General features: G+C 43.3%; 1 protein-coding gene across 1 annotated transcript; it reads right to left on the reverse strand.

The window, feature by feature from the left end:
• Positions 1 to 2823: 2823 nt before the first annotated feature.
• Positions 2824 to 21002, reverse strand: BDH2 (3-hydroxybutyrate dehydrogenase 2). Its single transcript, XM_034772396.1, has 10 exons — positions 20916 to 21002; positions 17905 to 17984; positions 16449 to 16527; positions 13529 to 13625; positions 12507 to 12615; positions 11290 to 11350; positions 8497 to 8610; positions 5649 to 5707; positions 4667 to 4759; positions 2824 to 3256 (listed from the first exon to the last, which is right to left on the reverse strand). Exons 2-10 carry the CDS (start codon positions 17974 to 17976, stop codon positions 3203 to 3205), a joined length of 738 nt encoding a protein of 245 aa, XP_034628287.1. The 5' UTR covers positions 17977 to 17984; positions 20916 to 21002; the 3' UTR covers positions 2824 to 3202.
• Positions 21003 to 22658: the final 1656 nt, after the last annotated feature.

Consider the following 22658-nt stretch of genomic DNA (forward strand, 5'->3'; position numbering starts at 1 on the left):
ACATGGAACATTCCAACTAGTCAATTTGGGGTCTAAACTTCTTGGTTTTCTTTTCTGATGAAAAGTCAAAATTTTCCATGGAGGAAAAATTTCTGCATAGCTCCACAAAAATATAAACATAGCTCAGGTTTAAGTGATGAATTTTGGAACAGGAGTGCTCTCATGTAAGCCTATTAGAAAATTCCAGATTTCCGAATACATTATGTGAATACATAAGTTATTCACTTATCTGTGAAAGATACGTCTAGCAATGACAAGGGACTGGGACTATCTGGATACAATTCCAAGCTCTGCTACCAGGTTCTCTCTACCCCAGTTCATCATTGGTCAAATGGGGATAATACTACTTCTCTACCTCACAGGAGTGCTGCCAGGATAAATTCATTAATATGCAGCTAGTTTCGTCTACTACAACATCAAGTGGCCTAAGGACATTGACTGATAAGTAGAAGAGTTTGATAACCTCTGGATTTGTCATCAGAAACAACCCCAATCCCAAACTTAAAATTTTTATTTTCAGATTGGACAACATGAGCTTCCACAATGCCGAGCTAAAACAGGAAGCTCTCTCCTCTTCTCACACAATATGCCATGACAGCTATCACAGCACAAGGACTTTGGCCTTGATGATAAATTCATAAAAGGGGGAAACACTATTTTGCTATGCTGAATTTGCAACATTTGGGTTCAGAGTGAAGTCTAACCCAGCCACTTTGGTCTAGGTTCTTTTTTTGCCCTAATTTTACCCCCTTAAGAGGTCCCTTTAATTGGAAATTGGAGGGAAATTGTCAAAACCCCACATCATCTGTACCCTATATACACACACAAGCCAATGGGGTTGTTTTGTGTCAAATATTTCAAATAGCTTCTGTGCAGAGGATCAACCATGATTATAGAAAGTACAAACCTTCTCTGTCTCCCGCCCTCCCGACTAAGCATTACCTATTTTCCCAATAAGATCAAAGATCAAATGGTACATTACCGCAGTACTTCCCTTTGGCAGCCATTCCTACCGTAATGCAGGTATGACTCCCTGTGTAGAAGTCCCTTCCCACCAAATTCTCAGTCAAAATACCAGTTTTTTGAGACCGTGATCTTTACACCCTGCCAGCCGGCAGTGTGCAGGGGAACTATCAGAGTCTTAATGACTTTGAGGAATCTAACCTTAAAATTTAAGGGGAAAAAACATCAAGTGAATTTAGTGCTTTTAAGAGATGCCACTTCAACATCCTGAATTCCTCAGACTTTAATTAGACCTGCACATTGCTCAGCACCTTTCAAAAATCAGGTCTCTTATTTTGGTGCATGAGTAAAGATTCAAAGGCGAGTTAGGCAATCACCACATACACATACCCACACCCACCCAGACCTTCGCCCCCGATAGATGTGTGTCTATGCATGACCATGCTTTCTGCAGCAGCAATTTTTCTTTAATAGTTATAGAGCAATTATTTTTTAAGCAGCCGCGTTTATAGGCATTCATTGGCATTCTTAGCTGTAGTGTAATAGTATGGTAGATTTTTTTTTTTTTTACTTAGATTGTAAGCGCTTTGGGGCAGAGAGTATCTTTTTGTTCTGTGTTTGTACAGCACCTAGCACAGTGGGGTCCTGGTCCAGAACTAGTGCTCCCCCCATGCAAATCATAATAAAATAAATAATAAATTCAGTTACAATAGAATGAGTGTCCTTTTTGCAGTGTGACTGAACTGGTTGTTTTTAGTAGTGTTTTACCATGCATTCCACTTTCCTTTTATGATCAAGGAAGTTTCATGCCAGTAGGTTCAAGCACTAGAAAACCTAATTTTGGCATAACACATCGTTCTTTACCCTTGACAATATCTCCATGATCAGTGGCAGAATCAGTTAATCCAACCTTTAGTCCTTGTACAACTAACTCAGTGTGTTCACTGAATTGTACAAGCAAGTTTACCGCACTGAGTGTTTTGTTGTTCTTTCTAAATATATTAACCCAAAGCTCTGCCATTGCATAGTAATATGGCTGTTTTGTTGAGGGACAGCAGGGATAGGATACAGGGACGGTATAGAATGCCCTACCGTGGGTAGTAACGTGGCCAAGCCTGTTTTTTGGAAGCTAAGCCATGTCTATAATGAAACGGTTCTTTTCTCTGCTGCTAACGTCAACTAGCTCACTTGGGCTCCAGTAACCGTACCTATAATTGATGTAATTAGTGGAGAAAATGTTTTACTGATGGCAAAATCATATCATGAGTCTGTATACTAACATACTACAGGACCCTTGTCTTTTAACACTGCTTAGGGTGACCAGATGTCCCAATTTTATAGGGACAGTCCCGATATTCAGGGCTTTTTCTTATGTAGGTGCCTATTACCCCTCACCCCCTGTCCCGATTTATCACACTTTTTATCTAGTCACCCTAACACTGCTTCAGGTTCATTCCCATAATTTCCACTACATGTAAAGTTTGTCCCACGGCCTTTTAAGTATTTGGAATACATTTAAACTTTTCCTCTCTAATGTCTCAGGAACTATGAGGTGCTTTCTAGCAGCTCACCATCATGAATAACATGTTGTAGACTAGGAAAATGGAACAGATTGAAATCTTTGGAAAATGAGAGGTGGGTTCCAGCATTTGATTTTCAAGAATTAAAATGCCATTGGAAGAAATAAGAGCCCACTGCCTCCAGAAACACTTTGGTCAGCATTTCATGTAGTTCAGACTTTTAAGTCTGCACATTCCCCCTGACTCTGCTTTGGGCTGCTGTTGCACAGATCAGGTCCAGTTCAGCAGACCCCAATGCAGCCTTTTCCCATTTCCTCCATTGCCCAAGGCTACTAGGAAATCCAAACAAGAATGTTTAATTTCCAAATGAGACAGATGCCAAGAGCAAGTGTTCTACATATAATATTGTTGGCACACCTTAAATGTCCAATTGCTGTTCTTCGTTCAGCTGAGCTTCCACAAAAAACAAAGTTGAATGACGTGTGCTTTATTGCAAGCGACACTACTGTGTAAAGTATGCAAAAGAAAATCAGACAAAGTCATTTTAGAAAAAAGAGGTATCGCATGTCTGTGCAAATACACTGACTTATTTGAAGGTCAACCATTTTAGTCATTAAAATGGTGCAGACTATATTAATAGAGAAATGTGATAATCTCTTCATTATTTGCCTTTTGTACTATGAATTTCCATTGAAAACTTCAGCTGAAAGTTTCATAAGTCACAAGCTCCAGCCTCCATCAATGATGAGCTCGTTGCCAGTCATGTAGGCAGACTGAAATCATAAGAAGAAGAGTAACTATCATTTATTACTAATAAACAGAAGAAAACGCTAACAATTAGTGAAGTCAATTTAACAAAAACATTTCCTCTATCTACAAACAGTCCTTTAATCTCCACAAATACAACAGTGGCTCTGAAAATTTCAAAGGATTAAGAACCTTAAAAACTAAAACCTTTTAGCTACCACATTGGGCGGTTGCAAAGTGACAAATCATTATCACACGGCTTTAGGACTTTTGACTCTTACAGATGGTAGGCACAAATGTGTCATGGAGGGACCAAATGAATGCTCAGAAGGTGGAGTTATGACATCTGGCCTGCAGCCATATCACTTGGCACTGAGAAATCATTAATTCTCATAGGCTAAGCAGGATCTGACCTGGTTAGTAAGTTAAAGGAGCGATCTACAAGAAAAACCCAGATGGTGGAGGAAGTGGTGTTGATGATTGAGTAGGGGGCGCGCTTTCCTCTGGATCAATACCAAACCATACTGAGTTCAGAGCTAATACTGAAGTCCTGACCACATATGGGCAAAGATCCAGTTAATAATAAGCTCTACCAATAATATCAGACTGATAGGATTAGTCTGTGTGTGGCCAACATGAACTTTGAGAAAGTGACAATTGACAGAAATATTGGGACCCAAACACTTTCCTCAAGCGATTCTGCGGGGCTCAGAAAGATTGTCCTGACTACTGGGCAATTTCCATGGCATCTAGTCCTATTATGTGTGCTGTTAAACTACTGTTGGTGCTGTTTGTGGCCAGGTTTGGGTCTACTATGTGCCCTGTGCCCTTACTATATCCTCTGGATGTAGCCTCTCTAGATGGGGAGGGTTTGTAGTTCAGACATTTGTAGCAGAATGATATGTTCCTGCATCTTCATTTTACATCATCACTTGAGGGTGACTGATTGTTTTGAGGATGATTAAGGTCACAAAGCTATAATTATTATTTATCCTTCCCTGAGAGATCTAACTGTCTCACCCAAACATTTTGTTGTTGCATACTGTATTCAGGTTACAGATCCACTGACCCTACTGTACTGAAGGTGGTGTCACCTGTGGTGGAAGCAAAGCAACTTTGTGGGGGCAATGGAAAAGGACTCCATACCACCCAGCCCCCCATAGAACTGTGCCATGCACAGCCAGTTTGTTCAGAATGCATGCAATGTCCAGAATATGGTCCTCAGTAAATAATAACTTAACCTTCACTTTCACTGCCCGGAAGTAGTTCACTGTTTGTATCTTGGGCTAGACTCAAAGTATGTCAGTCTTCTATTACTGCAGTAATCTGTCTCCAAGACTGTGTAAGCATCTGCAAAATAGCTTCCCTCTACTGAGAAGCCACAAGATGGGGTGGGATTCTGTGGTTCACAACAGATTTTGTTGTACAGTACTTACTTCGTCAGAGGCCAGATACACGAAGAGGTGGGCCACTTCTTCAGCAGTAGCCATCCTACCAGTCTTCTGTCTAGCCAGAAAGTCTTTCAGGGCCTAGAGATACCAGAACATTCCATGCATCACCGCCACACACTGAAATATGTAGCCATGATGACTTTGTGCTACATTAAAAAGCTATGTGGTCAGACGGCCACAAGCTCATAACATGATTACTGTGCAGATAGTACATATGATGCCCAAAGAAAACACTGACTGGGTGACTTAGGGTACATCTTCACAGGGATAAAAAATCGTGGCTAGCCTAGGTCAGCTGACAGAGGTTCACAGAGCTTGGGCTCCCGGGCTGAAAAACTGCTGTGCAGACTTTTGGGCTTCGGCTAGAGCCTCAGCTCTAGAGGACACTGTGAGCCCGTCATTTGACCTGGGCCAGTCACGGCCATGCTGTGGGTCTTTTATCCCTATGCAGATAATACTATTAGTGGTCTAAGCTTCAGAGTTGCAAAACACCTCAGTACCCTGGAACCAGCGGTTTAAATTCCAGTAAGGTCGACTCAGCCATTTCTCCTTTTGCAGCAGACAGAATTCTGTGCAGAGGTCCTGCAGATGAGAACCTAAGACCTCAGCTGAGTGTTTGCCAAAATTTTCCTCTCCTTCACTGTTGTGTAGTTTACTGCACATCAGTTTGTTGCTGCCATATGTCCAAGAAGTGGCTGTATTGTATTGGTGCTGTAGACATAGTATATGATTGTAAAATATTTGGGAAGGCGGCAGGATGAAATGGACTGTGGTTTTCTTTAGCATAGTGTCATGGAAGAACCTGCTGATGCCACTCTGAGCACCAGGTGACCAAGCAGCCAAAGCACAATCACTGCTGTTGCTAGTCTTGAATACTGAGATTTAGGCAGAAATGCTGTTCAGTTTTACCCAAATTCTTTAACATAATTTAAATTTGTGCATGCACACAGCTAAGTAGCCTGCTTACCTGTTCTGGGTTGGGCCTGGCTTGGATCCTCTCCCGTAGAGATGGAGTGTCAACAGTTCCTATGCAAATGTTCAAAATTTAAAACAAATACTCCACCGTACTGAACGTGAGCAGTCATGACAAAGGACTTCATCACCATTAATCCTGTTATTTATACACTGCCATGGCTGCATAGCACTTCATAACAAGATTGGGATAAAGTTTTCAAAAGGGTCTAAAAGATTTAGGACTCTAAATCCCACTGACTTTCAATGAAGGACTGACTCTTAAGTAGCTGAGAGTCATTTCTGAAAATGGAACTTAGTAGCCTAAGTCATAGAAGTGCTTTTGAAAAAATGTTACCCACAGCTAACAAAAAACAATGAGCAACATCCCTTCCCCAGTGTTTACAGTCTAAAACTATTAATGGAAATAGCAAAATGTTAAAACTGCCTCACTATTCTGGATAGTGACGAAGAGAATCTTTATACTGATAGTAATCTACGCAAGAGGACACTAGATGATTTATTATCAAAGTATTTTTATGGCAGCTCACTTCCTTAAGCAATTTTACTGTGCTGATCATCACCAGGGATAGGTGATGCAGCTTTGTTTGATGCCACCGAACGTTCACAAATTAGAATACAAATCAATAGTTCAAAAATAGATTGTGGCATTCTCTTGGCTTAGAGAGATACTATAGTCGTACAACGTGGACTTCTAGTTACCTATCTCAGGATATCCTCCCATTCCATTGCAGTGACTAGGCACCTAGGTGGAGAAAGATCAGCACAAGAGATGGGGTTTCATTTGAACTGAGGGGGCATAGAGATTACCACTAGTTTGAGATTAGCTTTTAATTGCAGAGAGTTTCGGAAATGGTCCTTGATTTGTGTAGTATTTTATTTCTCTTCAATGTTGTTGTGAGTGGGGAGGAATGGAATTAAGTGGGAAATCAGTACTGTGATGAAGTAGCCAATACTTGAGAACTCTCTGGGAATAGCTTCAACCTTTATATTTCAGGCATGTGTTTCATCTCTGGTCTGAGATGATCTTCGGCTTGCACAAGAGGTTGCACAGATAGAAATTCTTAATTCTGCCAGGTTACAAAAACTCCCTATTAAGATCTTCTACAGCAGCAGGACTAACTTTCTCCCTTGGCATTGGCAAAGAAATTAGCTTTTGCTTGGCTGCTCACGTAACGCCAACAGACCCCGGTCGTCAGTGGGCGGGATCTAACCTGGGGCCTCTGGAGCTCAGTGCATGAACCTCTACTGCATGGGCTAAAAGCCAACTGACTATTAGCTACGGCTGTAGAGCAGTCTCTCTCTCTCTCTCTCTCTCAGTGGTCTCTAGATGGGACAGAACACCACACCCAGGAGGTGTGTGGGTTACACTCACACTTACATAATTCAGGTGTTCTTTGATGTGGGTTTGTTGCTCAGCTTTGAGCACTCATGCATAGAAGGGAAAGCATTCCATAAAATTACCAGTGCTTCACTTGGCCAATTAAAAGTTATTTTAAGGGGGAAGCAGTCCTCCAAGATTGCCTCATTCCTCCTTTCTGTTGCCCCTCTTTCCCAAAGTACCACTCCCCTCCCATTATGCAGATCTATTCCCTGTGTCAAGGAGGAAGCACCTTCTTGAATCTGTGTTGGTTTCTTCAGTTGGCTATAGAGGCACTTTAGACCAATGTAAGGTGCTCCTTCCACACCATGGACTGAACATGCTGCCTCTCCCAGGCTCCTAGGCTCTAGTAAGTGGGTCATCTGTTTGTTAATTATTAAAAGGTGATGCTGGTGGGATGTGAAGAACCATGCACAATTCATGATGTGCAAAGAGGTCTGCAAGTTTTCTGATTTCTCACCCAGAGTTTCACCCCAAGTCCTATATGAAGAAACCCCCAAAGCTCAACAGGAAACTCAGATGAAACCACAAAGTTTATGCCTGTTTTCAAGTTGAAAAGACATTGAGTTTTGCATGGCTGCAGCGGAAACCCCAAACTGGCTTAAGGTCACTCAGAACAGTACCAGTGTTTTACATATGGTTTGGGGGACTTACTTACACAGGCCCTGATCACCTAGAACTCCAAGTGAAATGAGAGGAAACAGCTGATGCTCATCACCTATGAAAATCAGGCCTTTTGTCCGATTTCGCCAGTTTGGGGTTTAATGAAACCCCACCGCAAATTACTATTAAAATATATATTCACAGCTCTAGTTTGGATGCTTAAAAATAAAAAGCAGGTTAGATTTGGTAGGTGTGCACGGACACACCTGTGGTATGTGTCCTTGTGGTTGCCGCTGCCATACTAACTTCACTAGACTCTCAGCAGGCATGCCAGCCCACCTCACTGGCTTTTACATCACCCAGATCTAGTCACATCCAATTTTGTCTCACAACAGCAAGACATCAGGAATGAGGCAATCGTACTTTCAGCATTCCTAATCAGCAACTAAAAGCACCATTTCCCCCTTCGTCCCCCAATCTGCTTCTCTAAGTTGCAACTTTCACGTCCAGATAATAACTGGGATAATACACAATCAAGATACTCTGGGCATATGTTGGTGTGCTTTTATAGGCCACAGAGATTGGAATGCTATAAAAATAGCAATTCTTAATTTTACATTTCAGGAAATGCCAGAAGAAAGTCTTAAATGTGGTTTCTCCCTTGACTGCTGATGCCTTCAGCGGCTGTTTGCAGGTGGTTGGGCTGTTTTCAAGTTTCATTTTCTATCAACAACCTCAAACTAAATCTGGAGCATTAAGTAGGCCAGGTGGCGTGCAGCTTTGAGCTAACGCTAAAGACAAACCTGTGTTTTTTCAGTGTCAGCTCCAAGTTTACAAAATGCTGCAAGGATTTACTTACCCGGACATATGCAGTTGCATCTGATGCCTTGTTCAATGAAATCAGCAGCTACAGACTTGGTTAGACCAATAATTGCTGCCTTTGAAGTGCTATACACACATCGGTTTACAACTCCTGAAAGAAGAGGTTAGTGTTAGGGTAACACGAAGACCAAAGAAAATGGTCACATTCCCATATGGATCTGCTTTTGGGATCTAGAATTTTCTGGATGGCATCTTCTTGAGCAGAGGCTGAATGACAGGCTGGCTAGAGTGCTGATTGCTAGCCAAAGGAATCCGCATGAGTAGAGTGCCGTTCAAGAACCAGGATACAGCAATGTACTGACCAACAGCACAGAATGAAAATATCTGAGGAAGTAGCCTAGGAAGTTTATTTTAAAAATTGCATAAAGATTTATAAAGGAAAGGGAACGATCTGCCCCTCACACACAGAGCTCTTGTTGGGTAACCCTTATGCAGTTGGTACTAAGGAAGCAGTGAAAAACAAGAAAAATGATATATGTGGCATGGTACCACTAAATGAGGCAATACATTGTATCAGTCAGGGTTCCTTGGGTAACCTTCAATCTCCCCTTCCTCCCACCCCACCCCCAACCCCAACCCCACCCCCTGGTCTTGTGCATATTCATTATTATATGGTCTTTAATTACATGACCACATACTGTTTTTTCCCCACAGTACCCCTACCTCATTCACGGCACAGTGGATAGTGCTCACTGGGTGGGCAGCTGTGACATTGTGCAGTCTATGTGGTTTTATAAAAACATGATAATAAGTGAATATAACGTAACTGGGATATGCTTCATGCAAAAGGTCTCTTGTAAGGTATCATTACAAAGCTTATAATCTACTGAGTGTGATCATCCGATTTGTATAAATGTACCACTCTTGTATCTAAAACTAAAAATATAAAATATAACTCTGAGGGCCTATTGTAATTATGTAAAGTGTGGACCATTAATGGTGGTTTGGAATCTTGATGACTCCCATTAACCAGGACCATTGTCTGCAGATGGCTGTGTTTTACCTGTGAGTCTTCCTGTATATGTGTGTGCTGGCATTGGGCAATGAAGTCTTGCAGTGACATGTGATCATGTCACCTGAACTGGAATCCATCTTTATAACCTGGTGCTTTTCCAGTGAGAAGGGGGTGGAAACAGGGTTTCCCGCCTTATGCAAAAGATATATAAAGGGGTGGAACAGAACAAAGGAGAGAGAGGAGCCATCATGAAGAATCCCCTAGCTATCACCTGAGCTGGAACAAGAGCTGTACCAGGGGAAAGAATTGTGCCCAGGCCTGGAAGGTGTCCAGTCTTAGAAAAAAATTACTGAAGCATCTCTGAGGGTGAGATTATCTGTATTCAGTTTGTTTAGGCATAGATTTGCGCATTTTATTTTATTTTGCTTGGTGACTTACTTTGTTCTGTCTGTTACTACTTTAATCCTACTGTCTGTATTTAATAAAATCACTTTTTATTTAGTAATTTACTCAGAGTGTGTATTAATACCTGGGGGAGCAAACAACTGTGCATATCTCTCTATCAGTGTTATAGAGGGCGAACAATTTATGAGTTTACCCTGTATGAGCTTTATACAAGGTAAAACAGATTTATTTGGGTTTAGACCCCATTGGGAGTTGGGCATCTGAGTGCTAGAGACAAGCACACTTCTGTGAGCTGTTTTCAGGTAAACTTGCAGCTTTGGGGCAAATTATTCAGACCCTGGATCTGTGTTAGAGCAGACGGGAGTGTCTGGCTCAGCAAGACAGGGTGCTGGAGTCCTGAGCTGGCAGGGAAAACAGGAGCAGAGGTAGTCTTGGTACGTCAGGTGGCAGCTCCCAAGGGGGTTTCTGTGATCCAACCCGTCACAGCAGCTATTCACAATTTCTTTCATCCTGATCATTCAAACCTGTGGCTCCATGCTTTATTTACTGCATACCATGCAAACTTGCCCTGAACACAGAATTTTTAATTTACTCATTGGCTTTTCTATGGTACTGTCATTGTAGCAACTTAGTTCTTTACAAAGATTAATCAATATTTCTTTGCACAAAACCCCAGTGAGGTGGTATCATCATCTCCATTTTACGTATGAGGAACTAAGGCACAGAGATTAAAGCCAAACTGTCTAAAGTGTCACTTAAATGTTGGGTGCCCAATTGGAGATGCCTAGGGCCTGGTTCTTCAGAGTACTTGGCATTTTATAGACCATCCTACGTTCAGAGCATAGCTCCGCCTGACCTCAGTTGCAGTTGTGAGTGCTCAGCACTTCTGCAAATCAGGTGTCAAGTTGGATACCCATAAAATGAGCAACCCACAGTGGCTACCTGTGCCCAGCATCATATAGGAATTCTGTGGCAGAGACCGGGTAGAATCCAGTTCTCCGGGGTAGCACTCAGCTTCCTAAACCACAGAGGAATCCTCTCCCTCATTCACTGCACCCTTCAACTTCCACAGCAAATGAGGCAGGGGCCCTACAGACAACAGCCCCCTTTGCGGCACAGCTCCGTTTCATCCCCAGAGCACTGTCCACCCTGTTAACCGAATGAGGTAGGAGTCCTGTGAGAAAAACTGCATGTGATCATGTAATTAAAGACTACATCATAATGCTTATGCACAAAGAGGCCAAAAGAAGGTTGCATTTGTGTATTCAGTCCCATCCCTCTTAAAATAGGCACTTTCAAATTTGGACTGACGAAATATTATTCTACAGGTTCAGAATGTCAACCTTGGACATGACCTAGGAATATCGCAGGCACGTATATGACAAAACAATCCTCTAGCAAGTCTATTACCTTTAATGCTGGATGCCACAGAAGACATGTTGATAATGTTTCCAGATTTCTGTGCAAGCATCTGCAAAAAAACCCCACAACCACCATCAAGCCATTCAAACAAAAGCTATTCTGCCATATGGGGACTTGTTCTACCAGCCTTCCTCACATTAAGTGGTATTTTATTCCACAAGTAATTTCTCAGATTTGCAGGCCAAAATACTACCCCAAAGGGCAGCATTTGGTTCCTGCTTCACAGCTTCGAATTAGTAACCCAGTCAGGTCAGTCTTAAGTATGTCACATTTTGAGATCTCATTTTCATCAATAGTAATACCCACTTTTTTACTATGTACTCATGTAGAACCCACCTATAAATAATGAATTAAACCTCAGAACCCTCCTTTGAGCTAGGTAGGTATTTTAGAGATGGAGAAGCAAAGGATCAGTGACTGCAAAAGTCACATACAAAATCTGTGCCAGAGCTAGAAACAAAACCCCCTTTCCCCGATTCACAATTAACATAATTAATACTCGCTGGAACCGAGGGTTTCAGGAAAGCAGAGATTGGGATTGTATCATAATCACTGCAGGGTGCATCCTGTTCACTTTGGTGACAGCCATCCTTGGGCTATTTTGGCCTTCCAGTATGTTTCCTGTAAACACCTCAGCCTGTGGCCCATGAGTTTGGCCCAGAATGTGGTGGTTATGTCACAAACAGGAAGCCTCCTCAAGCTATGGTATAATCATACAGGTGAGTTGTTTATCTAATGGGATGAGTACTCCCCTATTGAAGTAGCATGTTGTCGATGGTATTGAACAGCTCTGCAAGATAGCTTCCTGTTGTGGGTATGGGGGAGAAATCACACAATTACATCTGAATGTTTACAAATATTTTTGTAGAGACTGTGTAGCCTTATTGTCTGGGTGCGTGTTGTAGGGTATTGCTTTCCCATGCTCTCTGTTACTGCGCTGCATTTGAAAATGATTCTAAATACAAATTGTACAGTTTAAAAAACCTGAATTAACTTTCTCTATACACTAGTCTGAAAGGTTAGGCTCTAAACCAGGACTGCATTAAAGCAGTCCTCAGCACAATATGATATGAGGGCCCTGTGTGGCCACATCCCCACATTTTCACCCACCGTCACGCTCTGATAGTGCCTAGGACTTAATCCTGCCCATCTTGAAACACACCGCAATGTCTTTTACACTAAGAGCATTGTAGACAGAGCCTTACCTTTGGAAGGAACGTCTTGATCATTAGATACATGCTGTGAACGTTGAGGTTCATTGTGAAGTTCCAGTCTGTCTCCTCACATTCCAGAATGGTTCCATGATGGACAAAACTGGATTAAGTGCACAAAAAGCAATGGATTACTTCCTGTGCCTTTTCTGTATAATTTAAATTTTTTCTCCTGCTCCTCTGGAATAACTCTCTCTCCAATCAAGCAAGATTGGACAAGACTCTTCAGAGATTATAATGCAACATTCAGCTTGCATAAGTTTCCTATAACTAGTATATGTAGTTCAAGACAGTCACAATAAGCCACCATATGCATATGTAACCCCCATACCTCCAGGGTGTGGTGTTCTGTCCCATCTAGTGACACTGAGACCACTTGGAGAGAGATAAAATGAGTCTGCTCTCCAGCCTTAGCGAACAGCCACTTGGCTTTTAGCTCATGCGGTAGAGGCTCATGCACCAAGCTCCAGAGGTCCCCGGTTCAATCCCGCCCGCTGACAACCGGGGTCTTTTGGTGTTACACATAGATAAAGATTTGGTAATAGGCAGAACTAGTCATAAAAAAAGGGTGTCCCTGAAATCATCCATCAAAATTATTGGTCAAAAATTGATATTTGAAACATTTCAGTGACCGCTAGTACTGTATAAAGATATTTTTATTTTGATTTATCTTTTCCAAGTTAAAAAACAATGTATGATGTGAGCTCTCCAGTTCTGGAGAAGATAATGGCTTTATCACCAACATATCCAATGAGGTGATGATGAAGGGTGCCTGAAAGAAAGCCCTTGAAACTGAAGGCCTCTCTCTGCAGAACAGGAAGAACACAGACAGTGTTACACTCCCCCCACATTGGTCTGCCACTAGTGGTGAGAATGTAATTCAGTCTCCAGAGCCAATGAGTATGCAGACACCAGAAACACCTTTGTGAAACTGATATACAAAAAATCAAACGAAATACCTTTGGAGAATAAACACTGGAAGGAGAAGGGAGTTTAAAACAATAGGCTCTAGTTACCCTGCAACATTACAGAGGACATCAATCCTTTCAATCTCCTTGGCCAGATTTTCTATTTGTTCTCTGCTGGTGACATCCAGCAACCGTGTTTGAATGCCTATAAAAACAAAATGGTTTTATTTTGCTTTGTTAAAAATTAATAGCCTGATTTTCAGAGGAGCTGAGCACCTGCAGTTCCCACCGATGTCAGTGGGAGTTCACAGGTGCTGAGCAGTTCTGAATATCAGACCATAACATGGGTACCCTTGGGTACTATGGCCTTTTACCCCCACCACCCAAAAGCCACACTGTTTTGTTAAATTGTCCCAATACTGAATTGCTATAATAATAAGATCATGGAGTGCTAGTCAAGAGCCAAGAGGGGAGTTAGAAAAGACCACTGATGTTATTGTAAGAGAAGAACAACCACACGAGCAGGTGAGCTGGTATCTTCTGAAAAGTGGAGCTAATTCCAATACACTCCCATTTCACAGAAACTCAGCCCACCAAAGCACTCATCACCATGAATTACAATCATTACACGACCACCACAAACTCACTGGCCAATTGTAGCCACAGCTCAGGTCCCTGTTACCTAGCACTATAATCATTATGGGTGTCACACAGACCACAGATCATGGCACATGCACTAGTTTATTTGGAACCAAGAGGACTATGAGCCAGTCTGGTACAATTCATTAATGAGGAATAAGTGACTTGTGTAAGTCATTAGTCATCTTGTTACCTGGACGGGGTGAGTCATAACTATGCTAAATGGGAGGGGGAAGTACGTATGTTTGATTGTCAAAGCCCTCAGGGCGTGCACATAGTGTGGGAAATGTTGGCTAGTTTTAAAATGTACACAATGTGATGTCGATGTCTTCGGAATTAACCTATCAATATTTATAAACAAAAAATGTTTATTTTGGAAAAAATATTCATCCACCTTCCGAGCTGTTTAAAGAGGTTGCTTGGGGCCCTTTCCTGTGTGATTTAAATTTAACTCTCACACGCACAGGCAAACACAGTGGATTCCAAAATGGAGATTGCGGTGACTCTCTTCTAAACACTTTACAGTAGAGCCAGCCCCACTGTAACATTGTTACCTTAAGGCAGAAAGCACAGAATGCCATCTGCCGGCAGAAATGCAAACAGCAAAAAAATGAAACACCCTAAATTCACAGCTGATCTCCAGAAAGGCATGCCACTATTCCAGCGCCTTCATGCAAACAACGCCCATTAAATCACCATGATTCATTTCCTGTGCACTGCTGAAAATACATTATTTTGTGGTTTTATCATCCACACCTATTTACACAGAGTTTAATAGCTACTGTGATGCTAGCCTGGTTGAGTGGAAAAATGCTGATGGAAACTAATAAATCATTCTCCACTGGAAAAACCTGCACGTCCTGAAGCCAAACTGACAAATTCATGTACATGTTCTAAAACACCTCTGGAAATTTCTCTAGGAAATATGTTAGCAAGAAAGCTAACTTCTCCCTGGCAGGCTGACTAACAGTGGTGTCTTCTCTACTGTATTAAGTTGAAAGTCCGACATATTCTAATTCCAGTCCTCAAAGGAAGAGTTGGGATTTAACAAATCATATGTCTGAAGTTCCTTTTCCCAAGACTTAGAGGGGTAGGGACTGCGCAGAACTCTGATTCCACTTCCTGGTGTTCCTGCCAGCACAACTGGCCTGATGTGTCAGAAAGAAAATAACCCTACTCAGTTTGAGAATTCATGAAATTCTGAAAGGATGAATTGGAAATTCCCCAGAATGCCATGAGTCACCCAGAGGCTGTTCGCAGTAAGTCTGGCTAAGAGATTGTTATTAGTCTTCTCAATGTCAGCAATGTATGTAAGGACTAGTGATCACTTTTATTCACTAAGTTAATTTGGAAGTATTTTCATGCTGTTTCATTGTGTATATAGGATAGATTTCACCCATAGTTTTTATGTTAGACATAAAAATAAACTTGTGTTACGATTTCCCTGCCTTGTGTCTAACTAAGGAACAATGATGTGAGTTTGTGCCCATGGGTAGTCGATTCATACTAGTATAGTATCCAGGGCCGGCTCCAGGATTTTGGCCGCCCCAAGCAGCAAAAAAAAAAAAAAAAAAAAAAAGCCGTGATCGCGCTCTGCAGCGGCAATTCGGTGGGAGGTCCTTTGCTCCCAGTGGGAGTGAGGGACCGTCCGCCGAATTGCCGCCGAATACCTGGACGTGCCGCCCCTCTCTGGAGCGGCCGCCCCAAGCACCTGCTTGCCAGGCTGGTGCCTGGAGCCGGCCCTGATAGTATCAGCAGGGAGAGAACTCTTAGTCCTGAGAATTTATACAAATGTAGTAGCGGGTGATTTAGTGACAGTGTCATTCACATTTAAAAGATACACCAATTTACACTAGTGAACAACTACGTTGCCATTAATGCCATTAGTTGGTCAAACTGAAATGCAGAGCACTAAATCTGATTCTTATTTAGCTAATGAAGTGAGTTCTATAGCTCAAAATGATAGAATTTCATGATTTTAGCACTAACATCCCAAAGCTCAAGTCCCATGATTGAAACAAGAGGTAGTTAGACTTGTCAGCCAACCCAATGGCCAGGACAAATCAGTGAAATGGATGCTATTGAGAGAAGTGGCAGCAGTTAACAGCTTCACTAGTGCCTCGTAAAATCAGATGGATGGGGTTACTCCATGTACCCAGTACATCCTTTTTGAAATGCTGACTTTTCAGTGGAAAATTTGCACTCAAACACCAAGCCTCCACATTCTGCTACAGCAGAGAAAAGACCAGATACCAGCACGAAGGAGTAACTTGCATTATTACAGTTTCTACTGCCTTTAGAATTCTGTATAGTCCTGAGATGAAATTTGTACAAGCAGCTTACAAAATACACAAAAGAGTTGGACTTAAGTCTGTTGTAAAGCATTTACCTGAATACTCCTCCAGTTCTTGCAGCTTGGACTCACTGATGTCTGTAGCAATGACCTTTGCTCCCTCTTTTGCAAAAGCCTGATCAACACAAGCAAAAGGAACCATTAACATTTAGATATTTTAGGGTTTACCAGTAATAAAGGCTGCCTTCTCCTTTCACTTCCATCTTTGACTGAAAAAGGAGCTGACTGAAGGCAGCGAATCGCTTGCTTTTTGTGTGCGTGTATAACAAAATTATCTGTATCTATACTTGGCTACATAGCCAAACACCCTGGTTTCAGCTGAGTGTACACAGGAGAGAGGGGAACAGAACTTATGATGCTTATCCTCCAAACCAGGAATCTGTAATTAAAGCAGCGGGTCCTGTTACTTGACCCAGCTGAAGGAACAGATATACACCAGAGTGTGCTTGATACACTGTTTCTAGTAAGGGCAGCACCTGTACTAGACAGTAGGTTACAAACGTGTAGGGCAGTAGTCCCCAACGTGGTGCCCACGGGCGCCATGGCATCTGCCGGGGCATTTATGTACGTCCGCCTACTGACAAGAGAACGCTTCCGCCAGACAACCCACCGCCGAGAGTGCACTACTTAGAGAAACAACTTATTAATGGTTCTGTTCACTACATTCAACAGAATCAGGTAGCTGTTCCTGAGAGATACCCTTTAGTACAAGGGAACCCTCATGAGCACCTGTGTCTATTGAGAGAAAACTACTTGCTCTGCTCCTCAGAGTGAGTTGCTGACAAGTGACTGCTATACAACAGACTCATCTGCTGATCACAGAAGCAAGAAGCTCTCAGAGACACACTACCCCCACTAAGTGGCAGCAATGCAGTTTTTGAGAGTACCTATCTACAACTGTGGTGCATCTCTAGGAGGTCAGGTATGCCACTTCCATCTGTAGCTTATTGCATATTTACAAAGCAAATTCATTAGGAAAAGGAATGTGTTTTACAAATTAACTATTCCCAGTGAAAGGGTGTTTTAATGCAAGTGACAGGATTAGCAGTCCCCCGGCAAAGCCTGTGAAAATCAAAGTTTGTGACAACTAGGTATCTTTCATTGCATGTCTCATGCTAGCTTTGCTAGTCCCTCTCTATAATTCACCACAGACAAAGCCATCTTTGGAGAGTAGAGCTAGTCAAAAGTAGAGAAAAATAGCAGAACCCAGCCGAGAAGATCTTGGGGAAGGCTATTTATAGACTAGCAGGGAAGTTTGACAATGTGACTCTTGAATGAATTTTTCCAGAATGGAAGCAAGGCTCTCATGGTGTAGCAGTAACATTTTTTTTTCATGTGCTTTTCACGGAAAAGTTGAAGGACTTGGCTTTTGATTTAATTTCCAGTTTGATAATAAAAGACAGTTCAGTACAGGTATCATTGGGCTAATCAAAATAGCAAAGCTAGCAAGGAACTAAGAGGGGGAAAGAAAAATGAAGCTTTCCAGACTTACTATAGCAGCTGCTCGTCCAATCCCGTGTGCGGCTGCAGACAGCAATATTACCTTCCCATCAAGCCGACCCATGCTGCCCCCTGTAGGTATTTAAACATGTTCTGTGACATCTCTCAAAAGGAAAAGGAGTTAACACCAGCTCCAGAGAATCAAAAACAGATGAATTCTATAACTGAACAGGTGACTCACAGCATCTATGACTAGAGAGAACTGGAGAATGCCTTGTTCTTCCCACAAGATAAGAAAAGTTTTCAGTATGCCTATTTCATACATTGGATTATAACATGAGAACTTTTAAAGAAAAAGCTTTAAAAAACAGGACTTGCCTGATCCCTGTAGGCAGATCGGAGTCTCCAGTGCCCTTTAGCAGAGTGTAACGTCATCAGCAAAATGCCTGATGGACTACCACACTGAGCAGTTGAACACTGTACAACAAATATTGGCATCATCACATTGGATGTGCAGTCAGTCTGAGCTGTGGACTGTTTCTCAAGAGACCAAGGATCTGAGATCAGAGTTGAAAACTGAGGGAGAATTATCATGCCAGAGCTCCTGGTTATCTCAGCCATGGCTTTATTTTAGAAGTGTCCCTTCAATAAAGGGAAGCTACAATATGTCACAGGCATTTTGTCATTAGTTAATAACATCAGCAGAACAAATTCAGGGTGGGATTTTCAAAGATGCCTAAGAGATTTGGATGCCCCATGTCTATTAGAATTTAATATGAATTAGGTGTCCAAACCCCCTTGGCAGGTTTGAAAGTCTCAACCTTAAATTGATATGAATAATATATATACTTTTGAGAAGCGAGATGAAGTGAGTCTGCACCCCTGGACTTCAGATTAATTTGATACTATCCTGAAATGCAGACTTTTCAGCAGTTCTGTAGGAAGTTGTAGGATTATTTTGATTGAAATAAATCTATCAGAAGTTAAAAGTGAATTTTAATGCCTATTACAAGTAGTAAGTGTACTTATGATCAGCCAGTGTGGGTAGGATGTGTGCGTGCAAGCTCCCCGATGTTCTGGGACTCTGCAGTTCTGGGAAGGCTTACCAGCTACCAGTTATACCAAATTGGTGGCTTTCATAAAGTCTAAGCTTCCAAGGCCAGAAGGGACCATTGTGATCATGTAGCCTGACCTCCTGCATAACACAGGCCATAGAACTTCCCCAGAATAATTCCTAGCTCATAGGCTGAGTGAAGCAAGTCTGTCTACAGAGGTGTAATGTGATAGCTTTTGAAAACCCCAACTGATCAATTTGAAAATTTCAGGGAATGTTCTAGGTATCAATGGGAAGAACACTTAATTTTGGTGAGAATCCAAAAACCAGAAAAGCCTGATTTCCACTGATTTCACAGATAGCCCATTTGGTGCTGTAGGCAAAGCTCTCTGGTGCCCTCTGTACTGCCTATACAGATCACAGACAGCAGCTTCCTAGGCACTACAGAGCTGTATCCCAGCCAGGCCCCTGGGCAGTGCTGGGGTCCTCAAAAGAGAAGTCCCAGAACTCATGGAGGTGCTGGCCCTGCACACCGCGAGGCAGGGGCAAAATCTCCTCTCATTTCAGTGTTGCCAGTTCAGTGATTTTGTCGCTCAGCCCAGCAGCGTTTTAGGTCTGCTGGAGATTTTTTGAGCTTTGCCTCAACAAGTCGCTAAACTGTGACCTTTAATCAAATCTGGTGACATCCTGGTGACGTTGCTACATCTAGCGACAAAATGGCTAAACTGGCAACACTGGATAGAAGGTGGTGAGAGCTATGAGGGGGAGGGGAGGATGCCAAGGGGGACTGAGGGTTAGGCAAGGGGAGGGCAGAGGATATATTGCAGGTTAGGAATAGGAGGCAGAGAAGGGGTATACAGTATTTGGGCAGAGAGCTGGGGGCAGAAAGGGGAGATATTGGGGTCTGGGGAATGAGGATATTGGGACTGAGGGCAGGGGGATATTGGTTGTCAGGGGAGAATAAGTGGCTTGTAATTGGTGGGGAGAGAGAGTGATCAGGGAGTCATGATCAGCCAGAAGAGCAGGAGCCTAGACAGTGGGCCTGTGTGCTCTGTGGGGGAAGACTGGAGGGTCCCTGGTCCCTTGCAGGGAGCTAAGTGGCTTGTGTGGGGGTAGCTCTTGGCTGCTCCCAACTGCTGGCCCCAGAGAGCTCAGCTGTGGGATGCTTCTCCAGGATGTGCAGTACAGCCCCTACCCTTCGCCCAGTCAGGGCTTCCTGTATCTGGAGGTGAAGTTGCCGGGTAGAGCAGTATGAGCAGATGGAGAGATGGTGGCTGAGCCAGGTCCAGACTCTGGAGGGTCCCCTTTGGCCCAGGCTCCCTGCTCTGGAAGGAGATGGCCGCTGGGTAACCAAGCTGCCTGCCATTACTCCTTCTGGAATGGCTCAGATGCAGAAGAGGCAGAGGAAGCAGCATAAGGAGATGGTGCCTCTGCCACACAGTATGGACCATCATCTCTCCTTCCAGAGCAGGAAGCAGAGGTCCAGCCCTGACTCTATGTTCCAGAAGGAGAGATGGTGGCTCAAGAATTAGAAGTACTGGAACACTGTCCCAGCGCCTCCAAAAATGTACCAGAATGTCATTCTGGAGCGTCCCAGAACGGCTCAAGCACTGTCCCTGGCTTCCTCCCACTCCGGCCAGCCCCCACCTTACTTCCCAATTGCACTAAAAATAAGTTGGATAATGCACAGAGCTCAGCCAACATGAGCAATGAAGCGTGCGGCCCTACCAATAATGGGGTAGCTTGGCAGCCTATATGCTCATTAGGAACTAAACTGATAATATCCGGTAATTTTGCTTTTGATTTAGGCCAGATTTTACACCATGTCTCCAGCTATCAAGGCTTAATGCACTAGGATACTGCCCATTTCCCACCACTAGAGAAACGAGAGCATGTAAATATATAAACGTACAAATCAGTTTCTCAACCTCCTAGTCACAGCTTTTCTGACTGTTATTCCAGGTGAAACTAACAGGATGAAACATACGAGGCTGAATAAAGCCACCCACCTCAGGATCTCCACAGGCAGCTTTCAGGGTTTACCGACCCTTGTACCGGAGAAAAGGACAAGGTTTCAGAGTGCATGCTGGGTGCTGTAGTTCTGCTGGTGAATTGCTGTTCAAGACAATACCGTTCCCTGTTGAAAAGTTGAGATGCTGCCATCTAGTGAGGCTTGGGATATAAAAACAGTTATTGTAGCTCAAGAGAAGAAGTGAAGATTGTCAGCTTTACCTGGCAATTACTCTAAACAACAACAAAACAAAACCCAACCAACCAAAAGCAAACAGTGAACGAGTATGCTTCCCCCCAGTAATTTGTATTGGCTATATATCAGTCATCAGCATCCCAAAGAGAAAAGAATACACAATACATATGTAATAAAATTTTGCTGATAGAGCAACAGAACGAGATGCAGAGGATGCTGCATGGATTCCAGGAGAGGCAGCAAACAGAATGACGAGCCCCGTTGGGATGGCAGGAGGCACAACACCAGGAAGGGCTTGCTCCAGGAACCAGCCCACCAAGCTTGTGCTTGGGGCAACACCTGGAGGGGGGGCAGGGGCGGAGGGCGGGGGGAGGGCCGGTGGGAGGCTTTTTTGCCTTGGGCGGCAAAAAGCCAGAGCCGGCCCTGACAGCGGGTGTTTCAGGAGTGGTGAAGGAACGGATCCAGGTGCAGCAGCAGTTAATACAGAATGTGACAAGTCCTGCCTCGGGGAAAGAGAAGCTGGGAGCGGGGGTGCTGGGACTCTGTGGAACGGGCTCTGGGGATGATCCTGACATGTTCCTATTGACTTTCAAAAGAATTATGACTGGTGTGGGCTGGGTTAAAGGATTATGGGCCCTATGCTTAGCCCCTTATCTGGTGGCAGAAACCCAAGCTGCTTATATATCAATGAGTGAGAAGCAGGCCAAGAACTACAATGTGTTAAAGGCTGCCATATTGGACCATGTAGGCTTGGCAACTAAAAGATACCAGCAGAAATTTAGAACAGGCAGGTGGACTGATGGGGTAAGGCTGAGAGAGTTTGTGCAGAAGTAGAATGATTGGGCCAACTGATGGCTAAGGCTGAGAGAACAAAATGTGGAAGCGGTCCTGGAAACTGTGATATTAGAGCAGTTTATGCAGAATCTCCTGGATACCACTAAGGCCTGGGTGAGGATACACCAACCAGAGAAAATGGAGGCAGTAATAAAACTGGCAGAGGGATAGGTTGAAGTGGATTTTCCAAGGAAAGTGGCTGGACTGACAAGTGGGGGAAAAAGGACAGTTACCTGTTCCATAACTGGTGTTCTTCGAGATGTGTTGCTCCTGTCTATTCCACAGTAGGTGTGCGTGCTCGCCATGTGCACCGGTGCCGGAAGTTTTTCCCTTAGCAGCATCCATAGTGGGGGAGCACTGCTGTGAGCCCTGGAGTGGCGCCAACATATTGCACCATAAAGGGGGCTGCGTGCTCCCCCCACCCTTAGTTCCTTCTTGCCAGACAACTCCAACAGAGGGGAAGGAGGGTGGGATGTGGAATAGACAGGAGCAACAGATCTCAAAGAACGCCAGTTACGGAACAGGTAACTGTCCTTTCTTCTTCGAGTGATTGCTCCTGTGTATTCCATAGTAGGTGACTCCAAGCTATACCTGACGAAGGAGGGTAGGAGTTCTAAATGATAAAGGTTAAGGGTTACTCGGGCGGAGCACCGCCCTATCAAACCTGGCATCATCCCTTGTTTGGGAGACGATCGCATAGTGCGATGGAAAA

This window comes from Trachemys scripta, chromosome 5 (assembly GCF_013100865.1).
Source record: "Trachemys scripta elegans isolate TJP31775 chromosome 5, CAS_Tse_1.0, whole genome shotgun sequence".
NCBI classification, from domain to species: Eukaryota; Metazoa; Chordata; order Testudines; family Emydidae; genus Trachemys; species Trachemys scripta.